Source organism: Siphateles boraxobius, unplaced genomic scaffold (assembly GCF_051911475.1).
Source record: "Siphateles boraxobius isolate OS27281-9 unplaced genomic scaffold, OSU_SipBor_1 12, whole genome shotgun sequence".
NCBI lineage: Eukaryota > Metazoa > Chordata > Actinopteri > Cypriniformes > Leuciscidae > Siphateles > Siphateles boraxobius.
In genome coordinates, this window is record NW_027508722.1 from 18,682,164 (window position 1) to 18,710,055 (window position 27,892).

At 36.2% G+C, this 27,892-nt stretch overlaps 5 protein-coding genes across 5 annotated transcripts in view; 3 read left to right on the forward strand and 2 right to left on the reverse strand.

The window, feature by feature from the left end:
- The window catches only part of cxcr3.2 (chemokine (C-X-C motif) receptor 3, tandem duplicate 2), a 51,310-nt gene extending 44,646 nt beyond the window's left edge, over nt 1-6,664 (reverse strand). The window contains exon 1 of the mRNA XM_077209859.1: nt 6,415-6,664. The gene's annotated coding sequence lies outside the window, so the exon portion shown is untranslated. The remainder of the gene's footprint in view (nt 1-6,414) is intronic.
- A 1,872-nt stretch (nt 6,665-8,536) lies between these two features.
- cnfn (cornifelin) lies at nt 8,537-9,546 on the forward strand. Its single transcript, XM_077209862.1, has 3 exons — nt 8,537-8,645; nt 9,134-9,270; nt 9,425-9,546. The coding sequence occupies exons 1-3, from the start codon at nt 8,537-8,539 to the stop codon at nt 9,512-9,514; spliced, it is 336 nt and encodes a 111-aa protein (XP_077065977.1). The 3' UTR covers nt 9,515-9,546.
- Nucleotides 9,547-10,646: 1,100 nt separating this feature from the next.
- On the forward strand, nt 10,647-13,813 carry tlr21 (toll-like receptor 21). Its single transcript, XM_077209841.1, has one exon. It carries the CDS (start codon nt 10,745-10,747, stop codon nt 13,706-13,708), a length of 2,964 nt encoding a protein of 987 aa, XP_077065956.1. The 5' UTR covers nt 10,647-10,744; the 3' UTR covers nt 13,709-13,813.
- Nucleotides 13,814-14,209: 396 nt separating this feature from the next.
- On the reverse strand, nt 14,210-18,133 carry prr19 (proline rich 19). The gene is made up of 4 exons (XM_077209834.1): nt 18,002-18,133; nt 16,357-17,774; nt 15,272-15,420; nt 14,210-15,103 (listed from the first exon to the last, which is right to left on the reverse strand). Exons 2-4 carry the CDS (start codon nt 17,765-17,767, stop codon nt 14,573-14,575), a joined length of 2,091 nt encoding a protein of 696 aa, XP_077065949.1. The 5' UTR covers nt 17,768-17,774; nt 18,002-18,133; the 3' UTR covers nt 14,210-14,572.
- On the forward strand, nt 18,054-27,501 carry pafah1b3 (platelet-activating factor acetylhydrolase, isoform Ib, gamma subunit). The gene is made up of 6 exons (XM_077209835.1): nt 18,054-18,346; nt 18,903-18,986; nt 19,153-19,242; nt 20,182-20,298; nt 25,107-25,229; nt 25,833-27,501. Exons 2-6 carry the CDS (start codon nt 18,909-18,911, stop codon nt 26,088-26,090), a joined length of 666 nt encoding a protein of 221 aa, XP_077065950.1. The 5' UTR covers nt 18,054-18,346; nt 18,903-18,908; the 3' UTR covers nt 26,091-27,501.
- Nucleotides 27,502-27,892: the final 391 nt, after the last annotated feature.

The window sequence follows — 27,892 nt, forward strand, 5'->3', positions numbered from 1 at the left end:
TGTTTATTTAAGAAATTCATAATGAATAATAATAAAGCAAGATACCCTGTTGAAATATGTGAGATGTGTGGTTTATATAAACAGCAAGGGTAAAGTACAAATTCAAATTATTGTGACCGATGTGACGGGGGAGGAGAATGTATACGTGCGTCACGTTTAGTCAATAAAACACTTCCGCATAGGATACAGCTGTGTATCCTCGCTCATGACTCCTCTGAAAGCCTCATCACTCCTCGATCCTCGACTCCTCACGGTGCAATTAGAGAATTGAGATGTCCTTCAAGATGGCTGTGCTTGATTGATTTCCTGGTCATAGGATGGAGGACAGAGAGGAGCGAGGAGACGAGGAGGGATATTCATGCAGGAACAGTAGCGTTCCGCAGCGCGAGCTGTGTGGAGAAGCCCATTTCCACCTCCATTGCGTTGGAGAAGCAATCCCACGTAAAATGCAGGTTGCACACTGGAGCAATAGGCGAGATTAACTACCTAGGCTACACGAAATAATCTAAATAACTATATAAATGCTATGCTATCTAGATGCTAATATATATCTATCCTGATCGTTTTCAATACTCCTAATTCCAACTCCTGACTCGCTACAGTAGCCTAGTTTTGACGGAAACGGAACCAGATGCTTAGACCAGTGGCTGCCAAGGGCGTGGTGAGCTCGCACCAAGGGCGTGACAGAGTGACGTCAGAGAGTATTCTACGTCAGAGAGTACCCCTACTGCAGGAGCTTTCCGTTTAACCTGAAGAGGGCAGCACTCAGACGTTTTTACACCATATATTTGAAAATTAAAACACTTTATACCCAAATGTAAAAAAATGTACTCGAATCAATGAACAGCATTTATGAAGCTCCATTCTTACAGATAATTAACTAAAAAAAGTTGTTTTAGTATTTAGGCCCGTGCCCCTGTGCAGGGCTGGACTGGGACAGAAAATCGGCCCTGGCATTTTGGCACAGACTGGCCCACTACATATGATCATAAACACCACCCATCTTTGCACGCCCTTGAATATGTTCAACTCCTATTCATGAAAACCACTAATGGCATGTAATGAGTGAGTAGGAACGAGTGAGAGTTAACAGATGAAATAAGTACAAAATTGTAATTTATTAATACAATTGAACTATACTCCGCAGCGATGCATCAAAAAACAAGCTATAAGCTGCACTGGCATAGCAATACCAGTGTTTCCCACAGGATCTTTGGTAAAACTGTGGTGGTTGGACCTCTGTCCCTCTAGGGGGGTTTGGGGGCATGCCCCCCCCCCTAAGAAAATTGTGTGCATTTTAATGTTAAATTCATCAATCTGGTGCACTTTGAGAGTTAAAAATTAAAAGCTCCAACCCATTTTTAGTGTGCAAATTAAACACAGAAAAAAAAACTCTTTTAGTATAAAACTATATTTACTATATTACACTACTATATAATAATAGTTATAATTAATCTCAAGACAGTAGCCTAATAGCCATATATTGTAAAACAAATGCACTGAAAAATAAAGAAAACTTTCATAATTAGTTTTGTACTAATTTATAAACTTGAAAGAGATAAGCACATGATCTTTTATTTTGACGGAAAATGCATCAAGCTTGTATTTTGGCGGAAAACATGGATACAAACGCGTCTCATTAAACTTCTAGTAAATTGCTGTAATCGTCAACAATGCAGATGTGGAAATAATGCGTAACTAGGTAATGGGTTCCTACACTCATAGCCAAAGTGTTTTAAAAAGTAGTTCTGCTTACCACAGACTCTACACTTTCTCATCTCTCTCCTGATCCTCCTCACTATCCCCCTCATCAGCCACTGGAGCTGATGAAGGTTCTGCTGCTGCAGAAAACACATATACTTTGACACATTTTACAGCGTCTGCTTGAAGGGCCTATATCTATTTTTCACGCTATTTCTCTGCACATTCCTTGCGTTTCTTCTCCATCTCTCAGACTATAGACAGATACACAGTACACTTGACACTGCACGCTCACTCAAAGCACAAAGGGGGAGGTGTTTCAAGATTTGATTGGGCCAGCCCAGTGTCAATCAAGAAAACAACCAATGGGCCGCTGATCTAAGTGTTTCATGGGCCGGTCTGTCATTGGAAAAAAATATGATTTTTTTTTTGACCAATGCATTACATTGGCACTAACCCAGCGCCGTCAATTGAACAAAACAAAACGAATGGGTTGCCGATGTACGAGTTTTATGGGCCGTAAAAAATAAATAAAAATAAAAATAAAAATATGAGATGTATCGGCCCAAAAAGCACGTCGGCCCACCGGGCATTTGCCCGGTATGCCAGATTACCAGTCCAGCCCTGCCCCTGTGACAACAAGCTTGGCCGCCCTTGTGGCCCCCCAAAATGTGGAGTGTGAAATAATTTTTACAAAACTTTTTTTTGCTATCGTTGTATGCGAATTTTTTTTATTTTTATTATTCTACCTTTGTGGATTTGCTTGTTCACGTGACAATTCGCATCACATTCGCGGGAATCGCGGCAGAATAACGTCTGTCTCCTGCACGCGAGAGAGGAGAGAAGGAGAAAGCTGGTAAATGTCAGTTCAGTTGCAAGTTCATTCTTTATGTGCGTATCGGGTGTGCGATGTGTATTATCTATTATGATATTGTAATCAATGTTTTAACTGTATACGAGGCACTGTGAGCTGACATCGCATTTGTCTCTCGTCCTTTCACTGCTGTGTGCGGTTCATAGGTAGGCTATGTCCCCAAATTAGTTTATGTCTTATATTTATATCATATTATGATCTTATATTAGAATATCAAATCAGCAAGAGTGCCGTTTTCCCGTGCACAATTGCAACTGTGATATTGATGTTATACAATAGTTAAATTAACAATAAGTTAACATTGGGAGTTACTTTTTAGACACAATATTGTCAATATTGTTTGTTTTCCCTTTATTTCGCGACTAGAATTTCAAAATGAAACCGTAGCAGAGTCTCAATGCAATAGACAGCGATGATTTCTTGACTGAAATCCGCGTTTTGAAGGAATCACTTGCTCCTTTCCCGAATGAATACGCCGTTTGAACAAATCGGTTGAATGAATGACTCCCTCAACTCACTTATTAAGACAGTGACTTGCGGCCGCTACTGGCAGTTTTAGTTTCATATTTTAGGTACCCTTTAATTAAAACGTTAATTAGAAATCATTTCATATTTAAATATTGATTTAAAAAAAATCTCATAGCTTTATTTATGCAATTGTAAATGGAGTGTAAATATATTAATGCCGCTTCTGTCACCTCTGCACTGCAAAGATGGATTTTGATTGAATTAATTAATTTGACTGGTAACAGTGGTACTGTATAATTATTGTATAATTAAGTATTATTGTATAAATAAGTATAGTTACTGAATAATTTGAATGTTAGTATTTGACATAAAAGGTGATTCATAACTCTAAATAAGTTTAGAAAGAATGTCCATATATAGGTGAAAATGCCCCTGGAAATCAATTTAAGGTGGCAAATTAAATAAATTAAAAATAAATTAAAAAATTGATTTCGGTCCCTGCTGTTAACTGACCACTGCATAGAATATTACAAATATGAATATATTTGTGAGTCTGCTGTTAACAACAGGCCTAAACCAGCCATGTCACCAGCACAAAAACACAATCAGTAAAATATCATCTAATTATCAACAAAACATTGAAAATATTGAGATATATTTTTGTCAATATTGCACACCGCTAATGTACGGTATGAATTTTGATTTCTTCAGGTCTTAAAAAGCCTTAAATTTGACTTTAAAGACAAAAGTGTGCAGGAACCCTGTAAACGGTTAGACATAGTTACCTAGCAAGTCAGTTATTTTCAGTAAATGAATTAATACGCTTCTTGGTCCCCATTGCTTTTGCTCTATAGTTCTCACCAAAATGAAGAGAAAGAAGGACATTGTGTCAATTACAGTTACTGTGACTAATACTGAATATGTAATGCAAATGTAAAAATATAATGGAAATGCAAATACATTGTTGAATGATTATAAACATGGTATTTTGCCTGTTAATGCCTGCAGTGCAGTAAATGATACGACAACAATAAGGTCTATATGTAACTGGCCCCTCTAACAGTACAACTGGCCCCAGCTTGGCCCCCCCAGTTGAAATGGTCTAGAACCGCCACTGGTTTTCTGGTTTGTGATATTGAAATTAATCCTAGTGCTTACGCTGGTTTGTTATCATTGTTACGGTTTTGCCTAAGCCTTAGCACTTGTGCTTGGTAATCTAGTTTTCTTTTGTTTAGAATAAAATTTTTTAGTTATTCTCGTTAGTTCTTATTTTCCCTGTCAAGTGGAAGTCTTGCTTCTCTTTGGTTACTCCAGTTTTTTGTCTTAGTAGTTTTCATTAATTTGCTAAGCTTTTTATATATTTATTTCTCTACTTTTTGTTTTTTTCATTGATCTTGTCAGTTTAGTTTTGCTTATCTTAATTGTTGCCTAATCTTGTCTGTCTTGTCTTGAGTCTCGTCTTGTGTGTTTCTGTCCTGTATCCTGAGTTCCCTGGCCACTGACTCTCAGCTGCCTGAATGGTGCAGCTATCTCTGTGTCGAGCTTCTGGTTCTGTGAGCCTCTACCTGGTGGCAAGACTGGAGCTACATCTGAGATCTACATCAAGCTGCATGTTCCTAGTGTTCCTGCCTGGTCTTTCCTTCAGAGCGGTCTCTATTGCACTCACATCAACGCCATCTTGCTGTCAGTCTCAGTGGTCATCCATCCTGCCTGTCGTTGTCATCTGCCTTTCCCTACTGTTTTTTTTTGTTTTTTACTGTGATTTACGCTTCACTCCCTGCTGTCTCAAGTCTTCAGTCCTGTTAATAAAAACCTTGTCTGCTCATTTGCGTCTGGGTACTATATCTTGCAGAATCCCTAACAGATCTACCTATAAATATACATTTGAGTGGCATGTACGTGTCACATGTCACAAGTTTTAGTGACACCTGCCAATGACAACCGGATGTGCCACTAAGCATAGTGGCATGTGTCAACTTAATATGTGCCCCGCCACTTAATGTTAATACTGCCTCTCATCTAATGAACACTTTACAAACACATGAGACCACAGGAGAGGATTTGTGAATGGCAGTGAAATCACAAAACTGTCACTGTCTGGTCAGATGACAATGAGAGCCTGACAAATGTAATACTTCTATTCAAACTACACACATTCATACAACATAGTTTTTTTTTAACAGGCCTGGAGTAATTAGTTATTTACATGCCGAATTACCACTTGAAGTACAAAATAAAACAGTTTGAAATGTGTGATATACCTAAAGTTGCTATCTAGGCATAGTAAACATGATAAGATTATCAAGAAAACTTCTACTGTAGCATTAACATCCCAATTACTTCTCATTATGTTGTTCCAATTCAAAGGTATTATTCGAGGTAAAATCTGAATAACAGATAGAATTAAGCCAAAATATAATATATAAAAAAACACTTTTCAAAATAACACATTTAATGGTGAATTGTCAATTTGCATACACGAGCTGGAACTGCACTACATGTACACTGTAAAAAATATTACATGCTATAGTATCTACTTAAAAAAATGATGGTAACAATATTACACGTATTAAATTTGAGTAGATTTTAAGTTTTTTTTTTTTGTGAAATCTACCCGAATAAATAAAGTAAAATTTCCTAAATTATTTAGTCTATGATGAATTTAATATTATTAGTGGAATGTGCTTTTTTAATTTAAGTTGTCTCACAAATAAATCAAGCAGAATTTACTCATTTTTATTAATGAAATTTACTTAATTATAACATTTACTGCCTTTTTCAGGTTAAGATAAAAATGAATACATAATGCACTTTTCACTTCTGTATTTTTTGCACAAATAAAACAAATCTATATAAAATGTAAGATTAAATTTCGAAGGTCCACAATAGACATTCTACTGTACATGTCAACTAACTCAGAGTATTAGTAGACTGCTAGGTTAGGGTTAATAGATTAAGTTAACATTTATTTGCAGTTACTTATAGTCAGTAGAATGTCTAAATTGGACCATCAAAATAAAGTGTTACCTTTTTTCATATAGTGGCTGACAAAAATCTATTTTGTGTTAAATATTTTCACATTAGCTTAATAATTTAATTGGAAAGAATATTATTGTTTAAGTTGCATTTCTATTTTTATAAATAAAAACAATGTACAAATACATTTCTCAAAACACCATAAATATATAGAATAATTCATTGTACTCTTGGATGAGGTCATCCTCTTTTTCGCCCAGATAACAGATCAAGCAACGGAGGACAATGTCTCTCATGTCGATGTTTTTATCGGGATTCTGATGTGACAAAAGTTTGTAAATTAGCATCACTCAAAAATAATGAAAAAATATTCATATGTTATGAAAGTAACCTACCTGCAGCATGGGATCAATAGCTAGCTCCGTAGTGTCCTACGTTTTGAGCCATTCCTTCGCACATTGCTTGATTTTTTCCCATCGGACTTCAGTAAATGGCTGCGGACCTTTCCCACCATCTTTTCCGACATAAAGAATACACTTTACGTGTGTTAATCGAGCTTGATCGCCGCTATCAGATGAAGATGCGCTGCTTACGTCCTCCTCCATGTTTACATGTGCGTAGTGATATTGGCTTCATTTTGGCTCTGACCTAGGCTACTTACATTTTCGATGCTGATTGGTTGAAAATCTAGCTCTACAGTTTTATGTCTCAATACGAAGTCAATATAGTGCGCCAATAAATTACACTTTTCTCATTAACTGCAGGATAAGGCGTGGAGAACTTTTTGCTTGGATACCTTTTACTAACGTTGAACATATTGAGCAAAAGAAAATGTAGTGCCCCATTTGTCGGAACGAAACTGAACGATACAGCTCACGTACAGCGGCCTACATCTACCATACATAATATTGTGAAAAGATTTAAATAGTAGGAAAATGTACTCGAAAAATACCTAACCTCTTCGCTATGTATTACAAAAAGAAAAAGAAAAGAAAAAAATCCAGAGAAATCTCAGTCTGTGTAAGGCAAGGCAGGAGACCTCAGTTAAACGTGCTTGACCTTTAAGCCCTCAGATGGCATTGCATGAGAAACCATTATGCTACTCTGTTAAATACAGCCATGTGTACTCAGGAGTACTTTGGAAAAAACATTTTCACTGAACCTAGTGTGACTCTGCATCAAGAAATGCCACTTGAATCTCTATTACGCAAGGAGAAAGCTATACATCAGTTCTATGGGGGGATACCGGCGAGTTCTCTGGGCCCGAGCTCATCTCAGAAGACAGGTGAAATGTGTGCTGTGGTCAGATGAGTCCAGTTTCAGCTTGTTTATGGAAAAAATGGACATCGAGTTCTCAGTCCCAAACACAAAAGGGACCAACATTCTTCAGCGACAGGTGCAAAAGCAAAAATCTATCATGGTATGGAGGTGCATCAGCGCAAACGGCATAGGTGACTTGCATCTGTGTGAAGGTATCATTGGCATGGAGGCATATATTTGGATTGTACAGAGACATAAACTGCCATCAAGATGACATCTTTTCTGCAAGCAAGACAGTGCCAGGCCTCATTCTGCACATGCTAAAACTGAGTGGTTTCTAGACACTCTGCACCATATAAGGGATGTGTCTGACTGACTGCATGAGGTCCAAATCTGTCACTTATTGAAAATGTGTGTGTGGCTCATCATGAAAAGGAGAATCAGACAACGAGGACCACAGACTGTTGAGTAGATGTCTTATATCATGCGAAATTCGGCAAATATTCCACTTACAAAACTTCAACATTTAGTATCCTCAATTCCCAAATGATTAAAAAGTGTAATTAAAAGGAAAGGTGATGTGACACAGTAGTAAACATGCCTCTGTCCTAACTTTTTTGGAGTGTGTAGCAGCCATCAAAATCAAAACTTGTTTATATTTACAAAATAAAATTAAGTTGGCAGTGAAAACATTGGAAATATTTTCTTTGTACATTTGTCAGTTAAATAAAGGTTCAAATCACAGATTCTTGATTCAAGAGGTACAAAAACACAATGTTCTCATCTAAATGTTTTATTGGTTGTAGATAACATATACTGTGTTAATGGAAGGGTGTGGAGACCGTAAATAGTGTAAAATTCCTCGCCCCCAAATCAAACACTTCACCCTTTAGTTTACAGGTCACATAAGCCACTCACGAGGTAAACACATTTACTCCTCCCCTACATCATGTAGAGGTGATTTCCAACTTCACTGTGAAACTATCAAAAATTGAACATCATTCCCTGAGGAAGTGAGACACATACAGTACCAGGAAGCCTCTCCAAGGAAACAGGTGAGAGAGAGGATAACATTTTAAACAATCCACCTGGCTTAGAAATGACATCACATGTTATGTCCTAATTCATACTTATTTAACCAATCTTTTTCTATAATAGCCATCAAATAAAAATACATGTTTTGTAGCAAAAATACAACTTTACGGTATTTACTGTATTCTGCTAATTGTAAATGATATAATTTGCTGTGTGTCAGTGATGTCATATCAAACAGAAGCAATGACTTCCCAGCCACAAATGACTGTAAGCTACACTGTTTCTCACTGGAGCTCTGATGTCTGTGACTGTTGTGAGGACTACGGCATTTGTGAGTGTATACTGTATGTGTGAGTGAGAGATAGGGAGATAGATTGGCATCATTATTTTTTTTTATTATTCATTTAAATCTATTTTGCTTATGTAAAGGCAATAGAGATAATAAATTGGGGATGTTGTTAAAGGAATAGCTTCCCTAAAAATGAAAATTATTCCCTAAAAATAAAGTATTAACTTGTGTCATTTCAAACCTGTATGACTTTCTTTGAAGAATGTTTTGTCCATACAGTAGCTACAATGTAAGTCAGTTGTTTTGGACCTGAACAAAAACAGTTAAAACATTTTAAAACAACAAAATATTTTTTTTCGTGTCCTGCAAAAGTAAGAAATAGAGGATTTACCCAAATAGAAAATGAGTAAATCCGAATGAACTATCTATTCAAATAATTTGATGAGTAAGTGGCTTGAACCTCACAAGCCTCATATTGCCAAAACAAAAAACAAAAAAAGTGTGAATTCTGACACTGGTTTGCTCCTCAGGTCTGTGTGGGACATTTATTCCTTGCATCTTGGGTTGTAAAGTGGCACAGGATAATGGTGACAGCTGCTGTTTGCCCTTCCTACCTGGAGCTATGATTGCATTGAGAACCAGCATCCGTGACAAATATCGTATTAATGTAGGCCATGCAATAAAAATGATTTTCAGTATTGATTTTTGTTTTTTCTGATGTTGATGTTGTGTTGAAATTCCTGCTGAAATCTATTATTTCATAACATTAATAACATTGGTGTCAAAGAATAGCAATGCAGTAAGTGCCTTTTGTCTTTTAGGGCTCTGTCTGTGATGACTGGGTGATTATGACCTGCTGTCCTTTCTGTGGACTCTGTCAGATGGCTCGAGAACAGAAGGAGAGAGGTTAATTTAAAGAAAATTAAGGGAAGAGAATTGCCTGTTTAAAAATGCCTAAAAAAAATGGATTTTTTTCTTCTTATTGTTTGTTTAGAATATTCCAAACTATAAATTACCGTTACATGAGAATTTACATTACGAATCGATCCTTAATTAAATAGTTTATTTGTTTAAAGAAAGTATTCAAATTTTGACTGCAAAATCTAAGTAATTGGATCAGGCATTGTGTACCATTGTCTGCTCTTCTTTGCTTGGGCTTGAAACCCTTATGGTTCCTCTTTCTATTCCTGTTTAAAAGAGAGAGAGAACGGCTATAGGGCAGTTTTGCAAAATTATCGGGAACAATATAATGAAGGTAAGGTACTGAAATACATTTCTGTTTATATTTAGAGAATGTTCAAATGACAAATAGCCATATGATGAAATTAATTTATGAAAGATATGAGATCTTGGGTTATTTAGGATTGCTCACTGATGGTTTTTGAAATAGTGAGTCAGAGATTTTTTTTCTGTATTTGTCCTGTTAACACTATAGAGAACAATTTGTTTACATAATGTTACATAGCTCTCCGTCTACTTTGTTCACCATGACAAGATTTATGCATTCGTATGTATGTTAACATCAGTATCATTAGCAAATGGTTGCATGTGAAAAAAGAGAAAAGTATGTATGTGTCATGCATTTACAAAAACTTACAAAGATATTTTATTTAACATGTTTGGTTGTTTCAATCCATTATTGTTTTATTATTTACGTATTTTAAGCAAGTTAACTTAAAAACAAAAGGGGGAAATAGAGTCTGAGAAGTGGGAAATTGCCACCCGAGATGAATTTTAAGAGTACATAGAGAAGTTTGTTTAGGTGTAATTTAATATTAGGAGTAATGTTTTTGTATCTACCTTTTAACTGCCTGTATTCATATACATTAGATATACTTCAATCACATTTGAAATCATTTTAATAATCTGAAAATAAATAAAATAAACACATAAAACATCCATAGTCTGTTTCTGTTGTATGTTATACATAAAAAAAAGTCAATTTGACATTACGGATCAATATGTAACGATTTTATTTCAGATTTATTTTTAAACTAATTATAACCTTCCCCTCTTTTTTTTCTAGCAGCTGGCTGTGTTAAACTCTCAATATTGGATTAGTTGCTGCTCGTACTTGAGTGAAGAACCTCGTAGTGTTGGTCTTTGATGAAGGAAGTTATTTTAAAGTTGAATTGAAAAACATGGCAGATTCTGCATGCCGCGAACTGATCCTAAAGGCAGTATTTATCTGCCTCCTCAAACTTGCCTTCAGCTACAGTTTCAGGAGTTGCATAGAGATCCCAGATTCTAATCATAAAACCTTCAGATGTATTAAATGTCACGAACCAGACATAACCACAATTGTGCGAGATGTATTTCCCACAGCAACAAACCTTACAGTGTCTCGCAGTAACACTACATATCTTCAAGGCCGAAGCTTCGATCATCTGTCCGATCTGACTTCTCTGGTACTGGACGTTAACCAAATTGTTAAAATCCACAAAGATGCTTTTAATAATCTGCATCAACTTCAGATTTTAAATCTGTCCTGCAATAGCATATTATCTCTCCACCGTGATGTCTTCAGTGATCTCCATAACCTCACACAGCTGCTCCTGGGAAGCAACAAACTCAATAATACTGATGTGTTCCTGTTTTCCAAATTGACAAACCTACAGATTCTTGACTTACGCCGGAATAACCTGAAAAACTTTTCCGCTTTGGTTGAATGCATAACAAACCTGTCCAGCTTGATAAAACTGGACCTTTCTTTTAACAAGCTTACCACGCTGCATCACTCCCACCGTCTGCCAGAGTCGCTTGCCAGACTATACCTCAGTGATAATAAACTATACACACTGGGATGTGACCAGTCTTTCCTTATGTATGTGAAAGTGCTAGATTTCTCAGACAACAAAAAGTTATCATTCGAGGCTTTTCAGAGCCTGAATCTGGAGAATATAACGTACCTGCGCTTGCGCTTTACCAACATCTCTGCTAGCAAGCTTCTTACTCATTCAAATGTACGACCATGGAGCATCGACTTCTCTGGTTTAAAACTGAAAGACTCTCGTGCGCTGTCTTCGCTGTGTTTTCTTCTGCAATATCACCACCATATAAAGCAACACATACCTAAAATGTTCCTCGAGGGCAATTCCATAAGAGCTTTAAAAAACAACACATTTTATCATTGCCCCAATATCACAGGTGTAATGGACCTCTCACGGAATGAAATGAAAACCACGGGCTGCTTGCAGTTTCTGCACGGTCAGAACCAGCTGGAAAGTCTCAAACTGGAACATAACCATCTGACCAAGCTAATGTCCTGCAACAAAACAGAAAAGCTCTACAGCCTGAGAAACCTGAGCTATCGATACAATCGTATTCTACAGGTCAGTGGTTTTGCCTTCAGTAATACACCAAAATTAACAAACCTCATGCTAAATATAAACATAATTGCTTATATGGACCATAAAGCCTTAAGTGGACTCAAAGATCTTGTTACACTTCGTCTCGACAACAACCTTTTGACCGATGTCTACAACGACAGCTTTGAAGATCTTACCAGCCTAAAGACTCTCAACCTGCGCAACAACCAAATAGCTGTAATTTTCAACTTTACCTTTCATTCTCTGTCAAATCTAAGTATTTTAGATTTAGGCGGGAACAAGATCACTCAGCTGAAGCCACATGCATTTGATGGGCTGCATAGCTTGGCTAATTTGTATTTAGATAGAAATCGTCTGAATATGATCGACAGCAGTCTCTTTGGGAAACTTCATGCCACCCTGCAGGTGCTGGATTTACAGGATAACAAAATTCGGTATTTGAAAGAGCATGCATACTCGCCGTTTATTAATATGTCGAGGCTTCTCGACCTGAAACTTGATGCGCAGAAACCAAATGGCATATACTTGTTGCCGCGTGCATTTTTCCGGGGTCTAACTTCTCTAAAAAGTCTTTACCTCACCAACAACCATATCATTGGATTTGGTGATGAAACATTTGATGACCTGAAAAGCTTGGAGTTCTTAACTCTAGTCGACTCATGTGTCGGGATCGCCCAACTCAAACCTGGTATTTTCAAAAACCTTAGAAAATTGAAGATGTTATTTGTTGAGAACATGGGGATTAAATCTTTTTCAAAAGAAGTCTTTGGAAATTTGACAGGACTAAAGACACTACATTTGAATCGCAATGCCATGATGTCTTTAGACATCAGTTTACTGGACAATCTGACCAATCTAACATACATTGACATGCGCAGTTGTCCTCTCAGTTGTGGCTGCCAGAATAGTGATCTACAGAACTGGACCGTAAGCAATAAAAGACTCCAATTTCCATATCTTTACAATATTACATGCCAAGACCATCCAGGCTCATATTTTCACAACTTTGATACTAATGTGTGTTATTTGGACATAGAGCTCTACCTCTTTTCCTTAACTTTTACATTCACAATATTATTAACTTTAATACCATTTCTCTATGTCAGACTTTATTGGAAGTTTAAGTACGGCTACTATGTGTTTCGATCATGGTTTGGAGAACAGTGGCGTCGCTTAAGGGACAAGGAAGAGAAATACAAGTATGATGCCTTTGTTTCCTACAACTCAGCAGATGAAGACTGGGTAATGGAACAGTTGCTGCCGAATCTCGAGGGTTCTTCATTTCGGCTCTGCCTCCACCACAGAGATTTCGAACTGGGCCGCGATATTGTCGACAACATTGTGGCTGCTGTATATGGAAGTCGCAAAACGATCTGCGTGGTCAGTCAGAGCTTCCTTCGCAGTGAATGGTGCTCACTGGAAATCCAGCTGGCCAGCTATCGTCTCTTTCAAGAAATGCAGGATGTGCTTTTGCTGGTCTTTCTGGAGCCTATACCAAAGCGGCAACTGTCCACTTATCACCGTATGAGAAAGGTCATGCTCAAAAAGACCTATTTGCAATGGCCTGGGTTAAATTGTTCTGATCCAAGCAGTGCAAAAGAACTGTTCTGGAATCAGTTAAAGAGAGCACTAAGGAGCAGCAACACTGAAGGCCAAGAGGAGCAGAAGATGAAGGAGGAGAATGATCAGAAGAGACAAGAGAAGGACATGGAGGAAACCGACTATTTTGTGAATCAGACACCAATAGACGAGGAAGTGTATTACCTCATGCCCTGACTTGTATAAAACCAAATGTACAATATAAGTTTAATTTTATTTACTTCAATAAAGGGCTATACATTCTGCAGGCTGCATATATTACAATATGTAAAAAAATAAAAATAATGGAAAAGATATAAACTTACCGGAAGGTATTTTGAATTTTTATTAGGCTTTTGTTGTGAAAATGTACTGAAAATTAATAAAATAATATAATTAAATAAATAGAAATTCAACAGTTAAAATAACTGTGATCTACTTTACAAGATTATTAAATTTAATTATTATATTTTAGTTTACTACAAGATATTTTAGCACATATAAAACTGAAATTGTGAAATCAGTTTGATGTAAAAATTAAAATGTTGTACTGCTTTATTAAAAGGATATAACAAAATCACATGCATCTTATTTTTACAGTATACTGAACTTAAGAAAAAAAGTCCAGCCAAGTTATATAGAATAGAAGTAAATCTATAGAAAAAATTTGACTAAATTAATAAATAAAATAATAAACTAGAAATAAATATATAAGCAGCATCCTTTTATGCAGGCAAATAAAAGAAACTTAATGAGCAGTCCTTTTGATATTTGTACACCACAAAAAGTGATTTGATCTTAAAAAGTGTGTTTCACTTTTACTACAAGTGTTACCAGTATATACGAATATAATAGAGAAATCATAATGTAAGTACTCTGGACTCTCAAATTCAAATCACATGTAGAGGTGATGGTCTTTCAATTGTTGTAAATATAAAAAGGTAAATCTATAATGCAAAGAATAGTTTTTTTACTCATACAAAGAAAGTAAGAAGATGCATAGTTGGACCATATCATCACCTATGATGATTAGATGAGACTAACCATGGCAAACAGCCTTTGCTATAGGTAAAGGGGAGGGTAAAATGGTGTGTTTGACCTTGGACATTGAGTCATACCAAGCCAGTCTGACCTGCGCTGTGTGTTAGATGGATGTGGACAGCGAAAAAAGGGCTCGTACTGAAAGCCCTCTGAGAGATAGGATGCTGAGAATGAAAAGGGTGCCCATCTTTCTCTTTCATCCTGAACTTGCTGCTGATGGGACCAGAATCTGGATCCTCCAAAAGATGGTTCTTGTGGTTTTTGTTTTCTGCTCTCATTTAAGTGATATGAATTAAAATTAAGATCTGTTTCTTCTGTACACTGTTGAGAGAATCTGGAGAGACCTAAATGTACACTTTTTGAACTCTCCCCTGTGCTCAGTGACTGCTGCTGGGAATAGGAGTTCACAGGATGATCAAGCCAGGTGGGGGCTCTGAGTATAGGGACGGCATGCTGGGTAAAGGTCTGGCTCGGGTTAAAGATGTGTCTGCTGGGATGATGCTGAGCTCTGAAGCAATCCTGAGACAATTCAGCTGCCCTCCACTGGTCAAACTGTAAAGACCGAATTCAGATGCAAAAAATAGCCATAGAGCCCTGAACTGCAAGTTGTAAAAATTTCTTTCCACTGTAATAGTCTAGTTTACGACAACTTTGGTATTATTATTTACTTTTTTGTTGACACAGACACATTAAACTTTGTGTCTGATTTCACTGACTCACCATGTCTGTGTGTGATTGTTGTGGTTCTTCAAGAGAGAATGGAGGGGAAGAGGTGTTCCACTCTTGTATCCTTCGTTCCTTTGTGGAAGCTCCTCTGTCCAAGTCCAGCATAACTTCCTCTGCAAAGTAATCGTGCTGCATGACACTGTCTAGGAAGCAGAGAGGTCATTTCAAACTTCTATCATGTGCACAAATACCATGAGACAAGGATTAATGACATGACACATGTTTTTTTTTGTCAGGATATAAAAATGCAATTAATACATATACCCCCGGTATAACACAGACAAGGCTTAAGCTAGACCCAGACTAAAAATGCATGTTTTAACCGAAAGATACTTGCACATAAATATGTAAATACATACATATGCCAGTGCCATTGTTTTGTCTCAAGATGCACACCAGTAATGTTTTTGTCTAAGGCACATTTTAAAAAGCTGCTTGAATGCCATAATTGAACTAACGCTTAATCCTGGCTTAATCTAAGCTCTGTCTGTGAAACCGGGCCATAATGATTTGAATAAACCTCTTCAATGAAAAGCATGTTTTTATTTTTCTAAATAAAAATTAATTTTGTTATTTTTTGGGGGTGCATTAAGTCAAAAATGTCAGAGTTACACATCTGTCCTAATACCATAAAACAAATTTTTTTGAGTAGTTTGGTATATTGTTTTATTATTATTTTTTCAGAAAAAAAGCATCAAAGCAGTTCCTTTGAAATATTATAAACATTTGATAAAACTCAATCTCATGTTGTGCAACCAATGTGCAGAAGCATGCAGGAAAATATATAAATAAAACATGAATGATATCATGTCTGTTTCGAGGTTAATCATTTTCTTACATTAAGAAATAATTTGACCTTTTATTAAAAAGACTAGGTTATTTCATACTGAATATGGTCATAGCTTTAAATTTTAAAAGTTGTTGAAAATAGAATAGAAGTTTTTTGAAAAGTAACCTAAATAAAAAGATTAAATTTCTAGGAATTTGCTTCAACTGTATTTCTAAAAGATTTTTCCTTTTCTTTATCTTGGACACTCTTACCTGTCACTGAACCACAAATGTAAAAAAAAGTGACATACCTGTCCAAATCTCCATGTTCCTGTTGTAACACCTATCCTCGTTTTCCACTGCATGACTAAAAAATAAACAATCTTTATGACTCGCTCCTGGGCTGAGCTGAGAGGCAGCTTGTTTCTCATTCAAGAATGAGTGTAGCCTATGCAGGTTGTGCTCTAACTGAAAGCCATGTCTTTTTTGTAAAGTCTGCATTAGCACCTCTCTACACTCGGCCAGCAGAGGACGCTGATGGCTTGGTACATGGAGCTCTGAAGCCTGGCACAAACGTGTTGCCAGCCTTTTCACTGCTTCCCTACAAGATTTTGACATTTGCTCCCTCCGCTTGACATTATCTGCCAATTGACCAGCCCCAGAGTCCAGTTCAGACAGAGAGGTTAAAGTTTGCATATTTTCCAACATTTGTGGAACTTCCATGTTTGGGAATTCCATCATTGTAGAAGTTTTCTCAAACATCTGAATATTCATAAAACCATTTTCTTGGTTTCCTTCATCATGGGATTTGAGAGTGTCGGAGTTATTCTTATTGATTTCAACTGGACTAGAGCATAACTGATGAACCGGGTCATTTTCTAAGGACGACAAAACTATGTGTTCCGTTTCTCTTGGGCTACTAGGACTATTTTGCCTTGTTTTATTACTAGTATCTTCTTTCCTGGTGTTGGCATTTCTGTCATACTTCCCGTCTTCTCTAGATAATCCCATAGGCCCTGCGTCTCCTCTATTAGTCTGAATACCAGTGTTTTTTCCAATAAGCTCCTTTCTTGAACTTTTCTTCCTCTTCACATGTGGCGGCACATTGTTTTCTTGTTCCTGAAGTGGTTCCTGTACTTCATCGAGAGTGCAGTCCTGGTCTGAATCAGGTAACATTACTGGGGGAGATAGCGGTGATGTAATGTTAATGTGCGTCATAGACTGTTTTCTTTGCCCTTTTTTCTGCTTATCTTTCTTTATTTGGTCGCTCACCAGCCTCTCAATATCTATGGACCTAACCTCATGGCAGAAAAGGCCTCGGGTGGCGGTAAGGCGTCCATCAGTTATGATGCTTGGCTTCTGGGGAAATAATGGCTTAGCAAATGAGCTCTCTTTTCTAGAACAAGACAGTGGATGGATGTGGCGGCACTGTGCTTTCTCACCGCCTTCCTTTCTACTGTGCTGATTGTATGTGTGAGACCGGCTTCTCTCCTGACCTCGAACCTGATTCCTCTCCTTCCTGGTTTTAAGACGCCTTACTTTATGTGATGCATTGCAATGCACATCTGTATTCATGCTGCTGCTGCATGCTGGTTTGCAGTTGTGGACAGCATTGGCTGCATGACATGAAGACTTTGTTTTGAGACTGTGGTGTTCATTGGATGTCTTCGGCAAGCTGTGTTTATGTGGAGAGCTTTTGCAGGATTGGTGGTTCATCTTCATGTTAAGACTATAAAACACACGTTATTAAAATAAAAAATGGGTCCGTTATGTATTTAAAGTAATTGAGTCAGTAGTCACATACTTATTGTGGGTATGTTCACCACACCGGTTTAGCAACATACATCAAATAAAGAGCATACTTTGTGTTCAAATGGTTGAATGAAATGCTTTCTTCGTTAACAAATAAACATATAATATATACATATATCAAACCACCACATGAAATCGGTATACCTGTAGTTGAGTCCCAAGGCCGTTAAGTTTTAACTTTTCGTTGCTTGGCAACGTGCTTCGAAAGATGACCGTCAAATGTAGATCTCTGCAAAGACTATTTCGGCCAAGAGAATTGCTATTAAGTAATGTTTATGAAAACAAACTGAAAAAAAAAAATAAACGAAGGAGATTTAATGACCTTTTTTACTTTTGTAAACTAGTATGCTTTTTTATAAGTCGACTGTTCTCGGCGATCTGCCAGTAATGCCTGGTTCGATATTCCTGCTTCCGGGGCTTGGCAGCTTACCGCTGGCTGGTTGAGGCTGACTGATTGAACACTGAACTCTGCTGTGGTTACATTTGTTGGTAACGATATTTCCCATCCTTCAAATGAATATGAATGCACATAGTGCTAACATGTATTGTAAATACTTAGTATCATATTACGCATTGTTAAAACGCGTTTTTGTGCCTTGTTCTTCTAAATGGAGACATCTGCATGCTAAGTGCTAACTTACATTAGCTATGTGAGCTGCTCAGTTAAAAAATGCACTTTTAACTAGCATTAATAATCTTTAAGACGTTAACTTTTTGATATACTCAAACGTCCAACCAATTATTATTTATAAGCTGATATTTTTTTTCATCAGCTAGTTTGCGAGGTTGACTACTGCAATGCAACATTAACCAAAAATAGCACCAAACTAGTAATGGTGTGAACAATGTAGCCGTGTTTGTGCTTGTCACACGGATACGATGCGTACAAAGTACATAAGCTAACCATTGTTTTAATATTTTGCATGTTAAAGCACAACATGTTGCTCAAAATTGTATAATCTCAAATGTTGTTTGTGCTTATGAGGATCCATTTTTAACGCTACTAGAGACAATGTAACTCCTCTCCCTCCATGTCGTTCCACAGGAAGTAATGAGTGGAGATTCTAACCCTGCAGCCACACCTACCCCCTGTCAGGACACACAGGGAGATGGCCGATGGATGTCATTGGTGGTTCTTTTGTACAATATACAACACAATATTACAACCTTAGTGTCCCTATTAGACTGCTTATATGTCCTGTTGTTTTATCTGTCAAAAACACAATTAGCCAGCACCTTCTATAATATGCAAACAGAGTCATAATGGCATTTTTTTTTTGTTCTCTTCTGTGCAGCACAATCGATTTGTATCGGACAGTAAAGGAAAAGAGCCGGATGTTCTGTTTATTGGAGATTCACTTATCCAGCTTCTGCATGAGTTTGAGGTACAGCATTCTTATCAACGACTGCATAAATACTTGCTAGGTTTTGTATACAAGAGAAAAATAATAATTATATATATTAGGGGTGAAACTGTACACAGAATGGCAGTACAATAGGATAAATGGTCACACTTTAGTTTATGGCCCAATTCTCACCATTAACTATTAACTATGTTTTTTTGCCTCAATAAACCACTAATTACTGCTTATTAGATAAACATTTTATTGGACTGTCCTGCTTTTAATGCAAGTAGAAAACATTTGTATGAAGTAAGCTCACGTAAGGATTTGTTTAGTAAGAATTTACTACAAAAAGGTGTTAGAATTTTATCATGTTAAAAATCTTGAATAATAATAAATGCTGTATTTTTTTCTGTTTGCTTGTTTTTTATTTGTATTGTATACATGTAACTCTTGTACTTTTGTAATTTAGTTTTTGCCATGAAATTAGCCACAGATGCTGAGATGGCATTAAATAAAACTATACTGATACTTCTTATTAGTTAGTACAGTTAAGTTTAGGTATTGGGTGAGATTAAGGGATGTTGAATATGGTCGTGCAGAATAAGGCATTCATATGTGCTTTATAAATACTAATAAACAGCAAATATCATAGTAATATGGATGCTAATAAGTAACTAGCAAGAATTGGAACCTAAACTAAAGTGTTACCAGAAAAAGCAGCATATCCACAATGATAGGTTTCTTTTATTTTATTTTGAATTGACAGTAGTGAAAATCACAGTTTGTTCCACCTAACGGTTTAGTCCATTTTTTAGTCCATTTTTTATTATCACTAATGTAGACTTTTTTTTCTTTTTTCTTTTATATTGATATTACAATATGGATTATTAAATCATTTAAAGCTATGAGAACAGCAACTACCTGTTTAAAGGGCATTTTACAAGTGTTAGTTACTTTTGTATTACTTGATGTTGGCAGGTTTGGCGAAAGCTGTTTTCTCCCCTCCATGCACTGAACTTTGGGATTGGTGGAGATGCTACTCAGCATGTACTGTGGAGACTTATCAATGGAGAACTGGACCACATCAGCCCAAAGGTAAATGACCTGCAACAGGGAATAATTCCTTCCTTAATTCATTACACAGAACTTTCGGCTGTAATAAATATTAAGAAAAAATGATTCACACCTTCACAAATTCCAAATGCCCAACCCAAAATCTACACATTTAACACCCTATACAAAAAATTATATTTATTATATATTATATTAATTAATAACATAACTAATTACACTGTTTGGACTGTTCAGCTCTGTTTCAGACTGATAGGCTATCTCTGGTTCAGGCTGGTCCAATACAATATGTGCTTTTTCAGTTGCGGAAAATACTTTTCAATACTCATCTGGATTGAAGCAGCAAACAATCAGTGTAAGGGTAAAAAAAATTACATAACATTATTTATATAAGTTTATTTGATTCACAGCTGCTACATATATAGTGTTTTGACCTCGACAACCCAACTGCATTTTACCGCAAACTTACGACTAGTTAACTTTCCAAAGAAGGCGCAATCGGTTGTTTGCTTAGGGTTGGGTCTGGACTCCAACATTAACACACTGACAACATTGAATTCAGAATATAAAATATTTTTTATAGCACTTTTTAATGTCTAATTCTGTAAAGGTGTTCACGTGATACCAACCTTTTGTGAACTTGTGAATTTCGCCAGTCGTCTTCTCTGCACCAAATAGGCCACAGGGATGAACTCGTTTTCATGGAGACAGACGCTGTGTGTGTGTGTGTGTGTGTGTGTGTGTGTGTGTGTGTGTGTGTGTGTGTGTGTGTGTGTGTGTGTGTGTGTGTGAGAGAGAGAGAGAGAGAGAGAGAGAGATATTCAAATTTCTAAGCAACCACTGAAATGGAAATAATCACTTTGATCAACTCCTAACGAGTGCTGAGTAATCCCTCTAAAACGGAGTGTACCGCCAGCTGGCGCCACCTAGCTTCGATAAAAAATAATAATAATATTTTTCAAAAATATTACCTTGATCAACTTAAAATAGGTGTCATTTGAAAGCTTAGAGTCTGAAATTTACAATGAATGTAGCCAATTTTATAACTTCCTAAGTAGTGATGAGCTATTTGCTGATAAATAGAAAAAAAATGTTTTCATAATTTATGAAGTAGTACATACTACAATATGTCAAATACATCATACAGCTCAGATAGTCATGTGCCATATGTCATTTGAAAGGTCTCAATGAGTAGAATAGAACAAGCATAATTGTTTCGGGCTTTTTACTAAACTTGAGTGAGGTTTTGTACAAGAAGCCCCTCAAGAGACCATATGTAAATCATATAAGGATGCATAATTTAAGGCACATTTCCGTTCGTAACTTCATTAAACATACTCTGATTGTGGGAAATGACACATCATTATTTACAGCAGATTCTTACGATTAAAATGAGTCCAAACTTAACATAATCCATCACTCAGAACTAAAGATATTCCTCATGGATTTCTACCACAAAGAAAATCCACAGACGCACGTAGCCAAGCAAGGTAGCTTAGACTTGGCCTTTTCACTCGTATCTTCATGAAAGATACATCGATCATGAAAAATGACATATCGTTATTTACAGCAGGGGCTCACGATTAAAAAGAGCCCAAACTCAATATATTCCATAAATCAGATCTAAAGGTATTCCTCATGGCGTTCCAACACAAAAAATACCACAGACGTACCTAGCCAAGTATATACTGGTGAAGCACTCGCGTTGGTTTTTCGCTTATAACTTCACGAAACATGCACAGATCGTAGGATATTGCACAACATTATTTTCAGCAGACTCTCACGATTAAAAAGAGCCCAAACACAGCATAATCCATCACTCAGATCTTAAGATATTCCTAATGGAGTTGTAACCCACGCACCCCCACAGGTGCACATAGAGCCTTGTATATAGATGGAGCACTAATGCCGCGATTTCACTCATAACTCAATGAAGCATGCCTAAATCGTGTAAAATGGCACATCATTATTTACAGCAGATTGTTAAGATTAAAAAGAGCCCAAACTCACCATAATCCATCACTCAGATCTAAAGATATTCCTTATGGACTTCTAACACATGACGTTGCACTATGCGCACCAATGAAGTAGCAGTAGCAGTGATGCTATGTTGTTTTGATGTGACGTTTCAGCTAATAACTCCATGAAACATGCATGGATTGTGAAAAATCGAACATCTTTATTGACAGCAGATTCTCACGATTACAAAGAGCCCAAACACAACATGATCCATTTCGTTGATCACGAGATATACCTCACGAAGTGATGCATGCTTGGCTAAAAAACATGTCTCTCATCTTTCCGGGATGCAATGTGTTTTCCAATGTTTCCGGAGCCATCCGTGCTTTTTTCAAACGTGGGATAACACAAAATATGTATCATCTTAAAGCTTAGAATCTCAGCTTTTTAAAGCATCTAACAACTTCGATCAACTCTGAACGAGTGCTGAGTAGTCCCTCTAACTCTGAGGGCACCGCCCGCGGAGGCCACCTGGCTGCGAAAATATTAATTATCATATTTTTCAAAAAATATTGCCTTGATTAACACAAAATAGGTGTCATTTGAAAGCTTAGAGTCTGAACTTAATAGTGAATGTAGCCAATTTGAACATCTCCTAAGTATTGCTTAGTTATTTGCTAATAAATAGAATTTTTTTCATAATCTATAAAATACTTTTTTTTACTATGTACTGCAATGTGCCAAAAACATAATACAGCTCATGAAACATTCACAGATCGTTGAAAATGGCACATCATTTTTTACAGCATACTATTACAATTAAAATGAGCCCAAAATGAACATAATCTATTGCGTTTATGACAAGATATTCTCCATGGAGGAACAATTTTAAAAATGCACATTAGGGGGCGTCAATGACTGAACAAAAAGCCTGTCTTGGTTCCAAATGCTGTAACTTTTGATTCCTTTATCCAATCACCACACAATTTTATCCAGATGCAGCTCACATGTAGAGGGAATTCACCCAAAAATAATTTTCCACCTACCTTATTTCCTTCCTGAGTTATTATATGTCAAATAAGAAAGATATGCAAAATCATAATAAAAATTATATTTATTTTTTGTCTTTTATCAGCAGTTTCTCGGCAGGAAAATGTCCAAATGTAATGTAATTCATATTTTCCAAAAATTTAAAAGTGTTCTATCAAACGATACCTACCTTTTGACTCTCCTTGCTATAGTTTTGGAGTTATGAGTCTTTAGTTTTGTGTGTCACTCAGAAAACAACAATTTTTTATTGCCTTTCAAATGTGTGAGGACTAAACAAAAAGGCTACGTTTGTTCAGAATGCTGTAACTTTTGAGTACTTTATGCAATCACCACAAAATTGTATCCAGATGCAGGTCACCTGTAGAGGGACTTCACCAAAAAAGAATTTTTGAGCTACCATATTTCCTTCCAGAGTTATTCCATGTCAAACAAGAAATATGCAAAATCATAATAAAAATTATATATATATTTTTTTGTCTTTTATCAGCAGTTTCTCAGCAGGAGAATGTCCAAATGTAATGTAATTTATATTTTCAAAAAATTTGAAAAGTGTTCTATCAAACAATACCTCCCTTTTGACTCTCCTTGTTACAGTTTTGGAGTTATGAGTCTGTACTTTTATGCGTGTCTCTCAGACAAAACAACTCAAAAATGGCTTCAGTGCTTAACAGGTTAATGAAGTAACACCAGATCTAGTTTTAGAATTTTTATCTAAGATAAAATGTAAAAATATATTTTAATCGTTCTTTTTTTAATCTCTTCCTCGCCATGAATTAGAGATAGCTGGCGTGGTGTTAAACAATAAACAAACAAACAATTTAATAATTAAATTTGTCCTTTGTTGGCATTATGCTGCAATTGGTAAATTAAATAAATCATTCTTGTGCGTTACTGACAGAAATGACCATTTATTACTATTATTATTATTTTGATGTATTTACACTTCATTTACAGTCACATGAATGTTATGAAATTAATTTTAAAATGTAACATTTTAAATCTAGAAAAATGAAATGAAATTATATTTTTCTATGTATGATACTTTTCTATGAAACTGAAACCACCAGTATGTGGCGGCAAGTCTTAATAAGTGAGTCAAAGAATCATTCATTCGCTGATCCATTCAAACCGGCTGATTTATTCATGAACGAAACTTTAACTATTATTACAATATCTACATAGAGCCAACCTAACTAGGCAATAGTCTTATATTAAAGGAAACTTTCATTTAAATAATTATACATCATTAGTCCTTCGTAAACATGTTTTTGTCTTACCCTGTTTTAAGTGTTTATATTTTAGACTTAGTGGGATGGTATCATATTTTCTTTTAGACTTCGCTCGTGTGTCGTCATATCCGTAAATAGAGAAAAGGTGCTCCGGCTACTTTGATACGTGTGGAAGTGTGAGATAGGTTAACATGGAGGAGCTTAATCTCAAACCTTCTGGGAATCACCTGTTTAAAAAAAAAAAGAGTCTGTTGGCAAAAAGAGAACACAAAATTTCTCATTTCGCAAACTGATCGATTTATTCAAAGTTAAACCAGTGTTTGTCGAGACTTTTTAAACCAAGCTGTTCAAAGAATTACGGTGGAGCTTCAAATTATGCAAGGTAGCTCAGAGACTGTCTGTACATGTAAACATTAAATCTTTGCATTCTTTCTAAGAAGTGAATCATTTGCGTATGGATCCCTTATTTTTAAGGAACCATAAAGGAAAATGGTCACAGATGACACTGTGTAGACATCTGAAAAAGTTTACATGTACAGACCCTCTTCTAGCAAAAATGGTTACTAATGTCTTATTTGGTCTGTTGGTCTGCAGGTGGTGGTGTTGTGGGTGGGCACTAATAATCATGGTCACACTCCAGAACAGATTCTTGGAGGCATCATGGCCATCGTCAATGTGATCCATCAGAAGCTGCCTCATGCTCACACTCTCGTGTTGGTTAGTTGTCTCAGCTCCTTCCTCTCAGTCACAACATTATTTCATATCTTGAATAATTGAATCCTCAATTTAATTCATCATACCAGTCTTGTCAATTTCCGTCAGTGCTGAATGTGATGTTCTTGGCCATTATGACTTCTTCAACAAAGAAATTAGCAACAGAAAAGCTAAAAAAAAAAAAAAAACTAGACCTGTCCAAAGGGTAAAATATATTTCCAGAACAAACATTATACAACAACAGATAGGTGAAAATAATGACCAGAACAAATATTAATTATTAAGAGATAGAATGTACACAATATATTACCATTTAAAAATTCTATAGTAAATTACTATACAATTATTTTAAATTGTAATAATATTTCACAAATATTACTGTTTTTACTGTGATTTAGTAAAATATCTTATAAACCTTTTGAACGGTTATGCATATTCAGTCATTTTGACCATTGACAAAAAGCTCCTTTTTTGTCTTTTAGACATATAAAAATTGTAGTATCTCAGTTCATAAACATTACCCTCAATAGATATTGGTGTCTCATTAAAAAGCTCAAACTTATTGCATTTATTGGAAGGTAATTCTCTTTCTTTCCTCACCACTAGGGGTTGCTGCCGAGAGGTAAAAGTCCAAACCCTCTTCGTGAGCGTAACGCGAGTGTGAATGCTCAAGTTCAGGCTGAGGTAGTGTCTCTGTCTCATGTCTCTTTTCTGGACATGGACCCTGGGTTCATTCAGTCCGACGGTTCCATCGCACATCAGGACATGTATGATTATCTGCACCTCACGCCACAGGCCTACCAGAGGGTTTGCCAGCCCTTGCATGAATGCATCAAATCCCTTTTAGATAAACAAGCTCCATGAACGCAGACACAAAATCTAGCATAAATACCCTTTCCTGTGAAATAACGGATGTCTCATCATTTATGCTCTACAATTAGAGCCTTATTGAGATATAAACACCCCGAGGAATGCTCATGACTGTTTAATAGACACAAATGTATACATAACACACATCAACACATGCTTCCCGTCAGTATGCATTACTGCTTTCTTGTTACTACAAAAATAGATTTTGTTTTAGAGACACGTAAAGGGATAGTTCATCCTAAAATGCAATGCAATGACTTTTTATTTCTATAAACTACCCCCCCCCCAACAATATTGAACCAAAACAACACTGTACCCCAAATGCATCTTCATTTGTGTTCCACAGAATAAATAGTCATAGTTTTGTTATGACATGAGGGTATAATGACAGAGCTTTAATTTTTGGGTCAACTATCCCTTTACATGTTGTCAGATTTATTCTCTTTACGCAAAATGTTTAGTACATTACAAAGTCTGTACATATGTGAACAAGCCATGTTATTTTGCATTGTAATGTTGATGAGTAGAGATTGTTAAAGTGTACATAAGGGCTGTTTGATGCTATCATGGTTTGATTGACCAAGACTTCCTTTTGATCCTTGTGTAGGAAACAGCAGATTTCTCATAAGCAGGCTATATAGCTCTTCAGATGTTGGAAACTGCTTGTTTATTTGTTGAAAGGAACATTGTGGGTTAATTTGGTTTCGTTCTCCGTCAATGATCCTCCATAGTACATGCCCATAGTCTCTGTTCTGAGAAAAAAAGGGTAGGTGCTTCACACAATGTTACGTAACTTTCAAATGATTCCATAAGATTTATTGTTTTGGATACTTTCTTTGCAGGAATTCTTTGTGATAAACATTGAATTAGTGTTTCAGTTATTTTTGTACAGTGTTTTTCTTATTTTTAGATTGAATTCTCTCCTTCACCTGTAGGTAAATCATATGTACTTTAGGCACCAGGGGTATCTGACTGAAAGATTTACAAGGTGGATAAAATCCAACCTTGTAACCAGAGACAAGGAGTGGGTGCGGGTAGTCCTTGCATGGTTCAGTTTCTTATAAACAGAGAATTGAAATTACAAGAGTCCGTTCACTTTCTTTATTTTAATTTCTGTATGTGTTACAACCAATCAACCCAACCAACCCACTTTCAAATGCTGACGAATATGGTTAAATGTTAAGGTGTTTGATTGTTCTGCTGCTTTGTCTTGGTGTTTGTGTTCGTACTGTCTTATCTGATGGGCTTTTGTGAACATTATCATCTTCTAGTGATTCCAGTAATTGTGTCTCCCTAATGACTTATGTTGAGATTCCCAGTCTGAGGGTTAGATGTCATGTCTGGTGCTGCGATAAACAATTATCATGTAAAAAATTAAGGAATAAAACCTGGAAAACCTTTCAAATGTGTTGTTGTTTTCAATTTCTATTTTAGCCGTCTTTTGTTATGTGGGACAAATTTAGTTTGAAAACATTTGTCAAGTTCTCCGAAGTGTATTATATATAGTTTTTAAATATACAGTACACAGTTCAAACCTTTAGGGTTGGTACAATTTTTTTTGTTTTTGAAAGAAGTCATGTAAGCTCACCTAGACTGTATTTAGTTAATCAAAACACAGTAGTGAATTATAAAACAAAATAATTGTGAAATATTATTACAATGTTAAATAAAGGTTTTCTATTTTAATATATTTATGAATACATTATTCTTGTAATGGCAAAGCTGAATTTTTACCATCATCACTTGAAATGACTCATCACATGATCAGAAATCATTTTAATATGCTGATTTGCTGC

Bases quoted from the DNA above. Each gene is read 5' to 3' on its own strand.
- prr19 (XM_077209834.1), bottom strand. From the start codon at position 17,767: ATGAAGATGAACCACCAATCCTGCAAAAGCTCTCCACATAAACACAGC. The intron at 15,421-16,356 runs GTATGTCACTTT...TCTGCTTCCTAG, and splicing joins GAACATGGAGATTTGGACAG to ACAGTGTCATGCAGCACGAT. The intron at 15,104-15,271 runs GTGAGTCAGTGA...CGGTCTTTACAG, and splicing joins AACAATCACACACAGACATG to TTTGACCAGTGGAGGGCAGC.
- cnfn (XM_077209862.1), top strand. From the start codon at position 8,537: ATGTCATATCAAACAGAAGCAATGACTTCCCAGCCACAAATGACTGTA. The intron at 8,646-9,133 runs GTGAGTGTATAC...TTTGCTCCTCAG, and splicing joins TTGTGAGGACTACGGCATTT to GTCTGTGTGGGACATTTATT. The intron at 9,271-9,424 runs GTAGGCCATGCA...TTTGTCTTTTAG, and splicing joins GTGACAAATATCGTATTAAT to GGCTCTGTCTGTGATGACTG.
- tlr21 (XM_077209841.1), top strand. From the start codon at position 10,745: ATGGCAGATTCTGCATGCCGCGAACTGATCCTAAAGGCAGTATTTATC.
- pafah1b3 (XM_077209835.1), top strand. From the start codon at position 18,909: ATGAGTGGAGATTCTAACCCTGCAGCCACACCTACCCCCTGTCAGGAC. The intron at 19,243-20,181 runs GTACAGCATTCT...TGATGTTGGCAG, and splicing joins AGCTTCTGCATGAGTTTGAG to GTTTGGCGAAAGCTGTTTTC. The intron at 20,299-25,106 runs GTAAATGACCTG...GTTGGTCTGCAG, and splicing joins TGGACCACATCAGCCCAAAG to GTGGTGGTGTTGTGGGTGGG.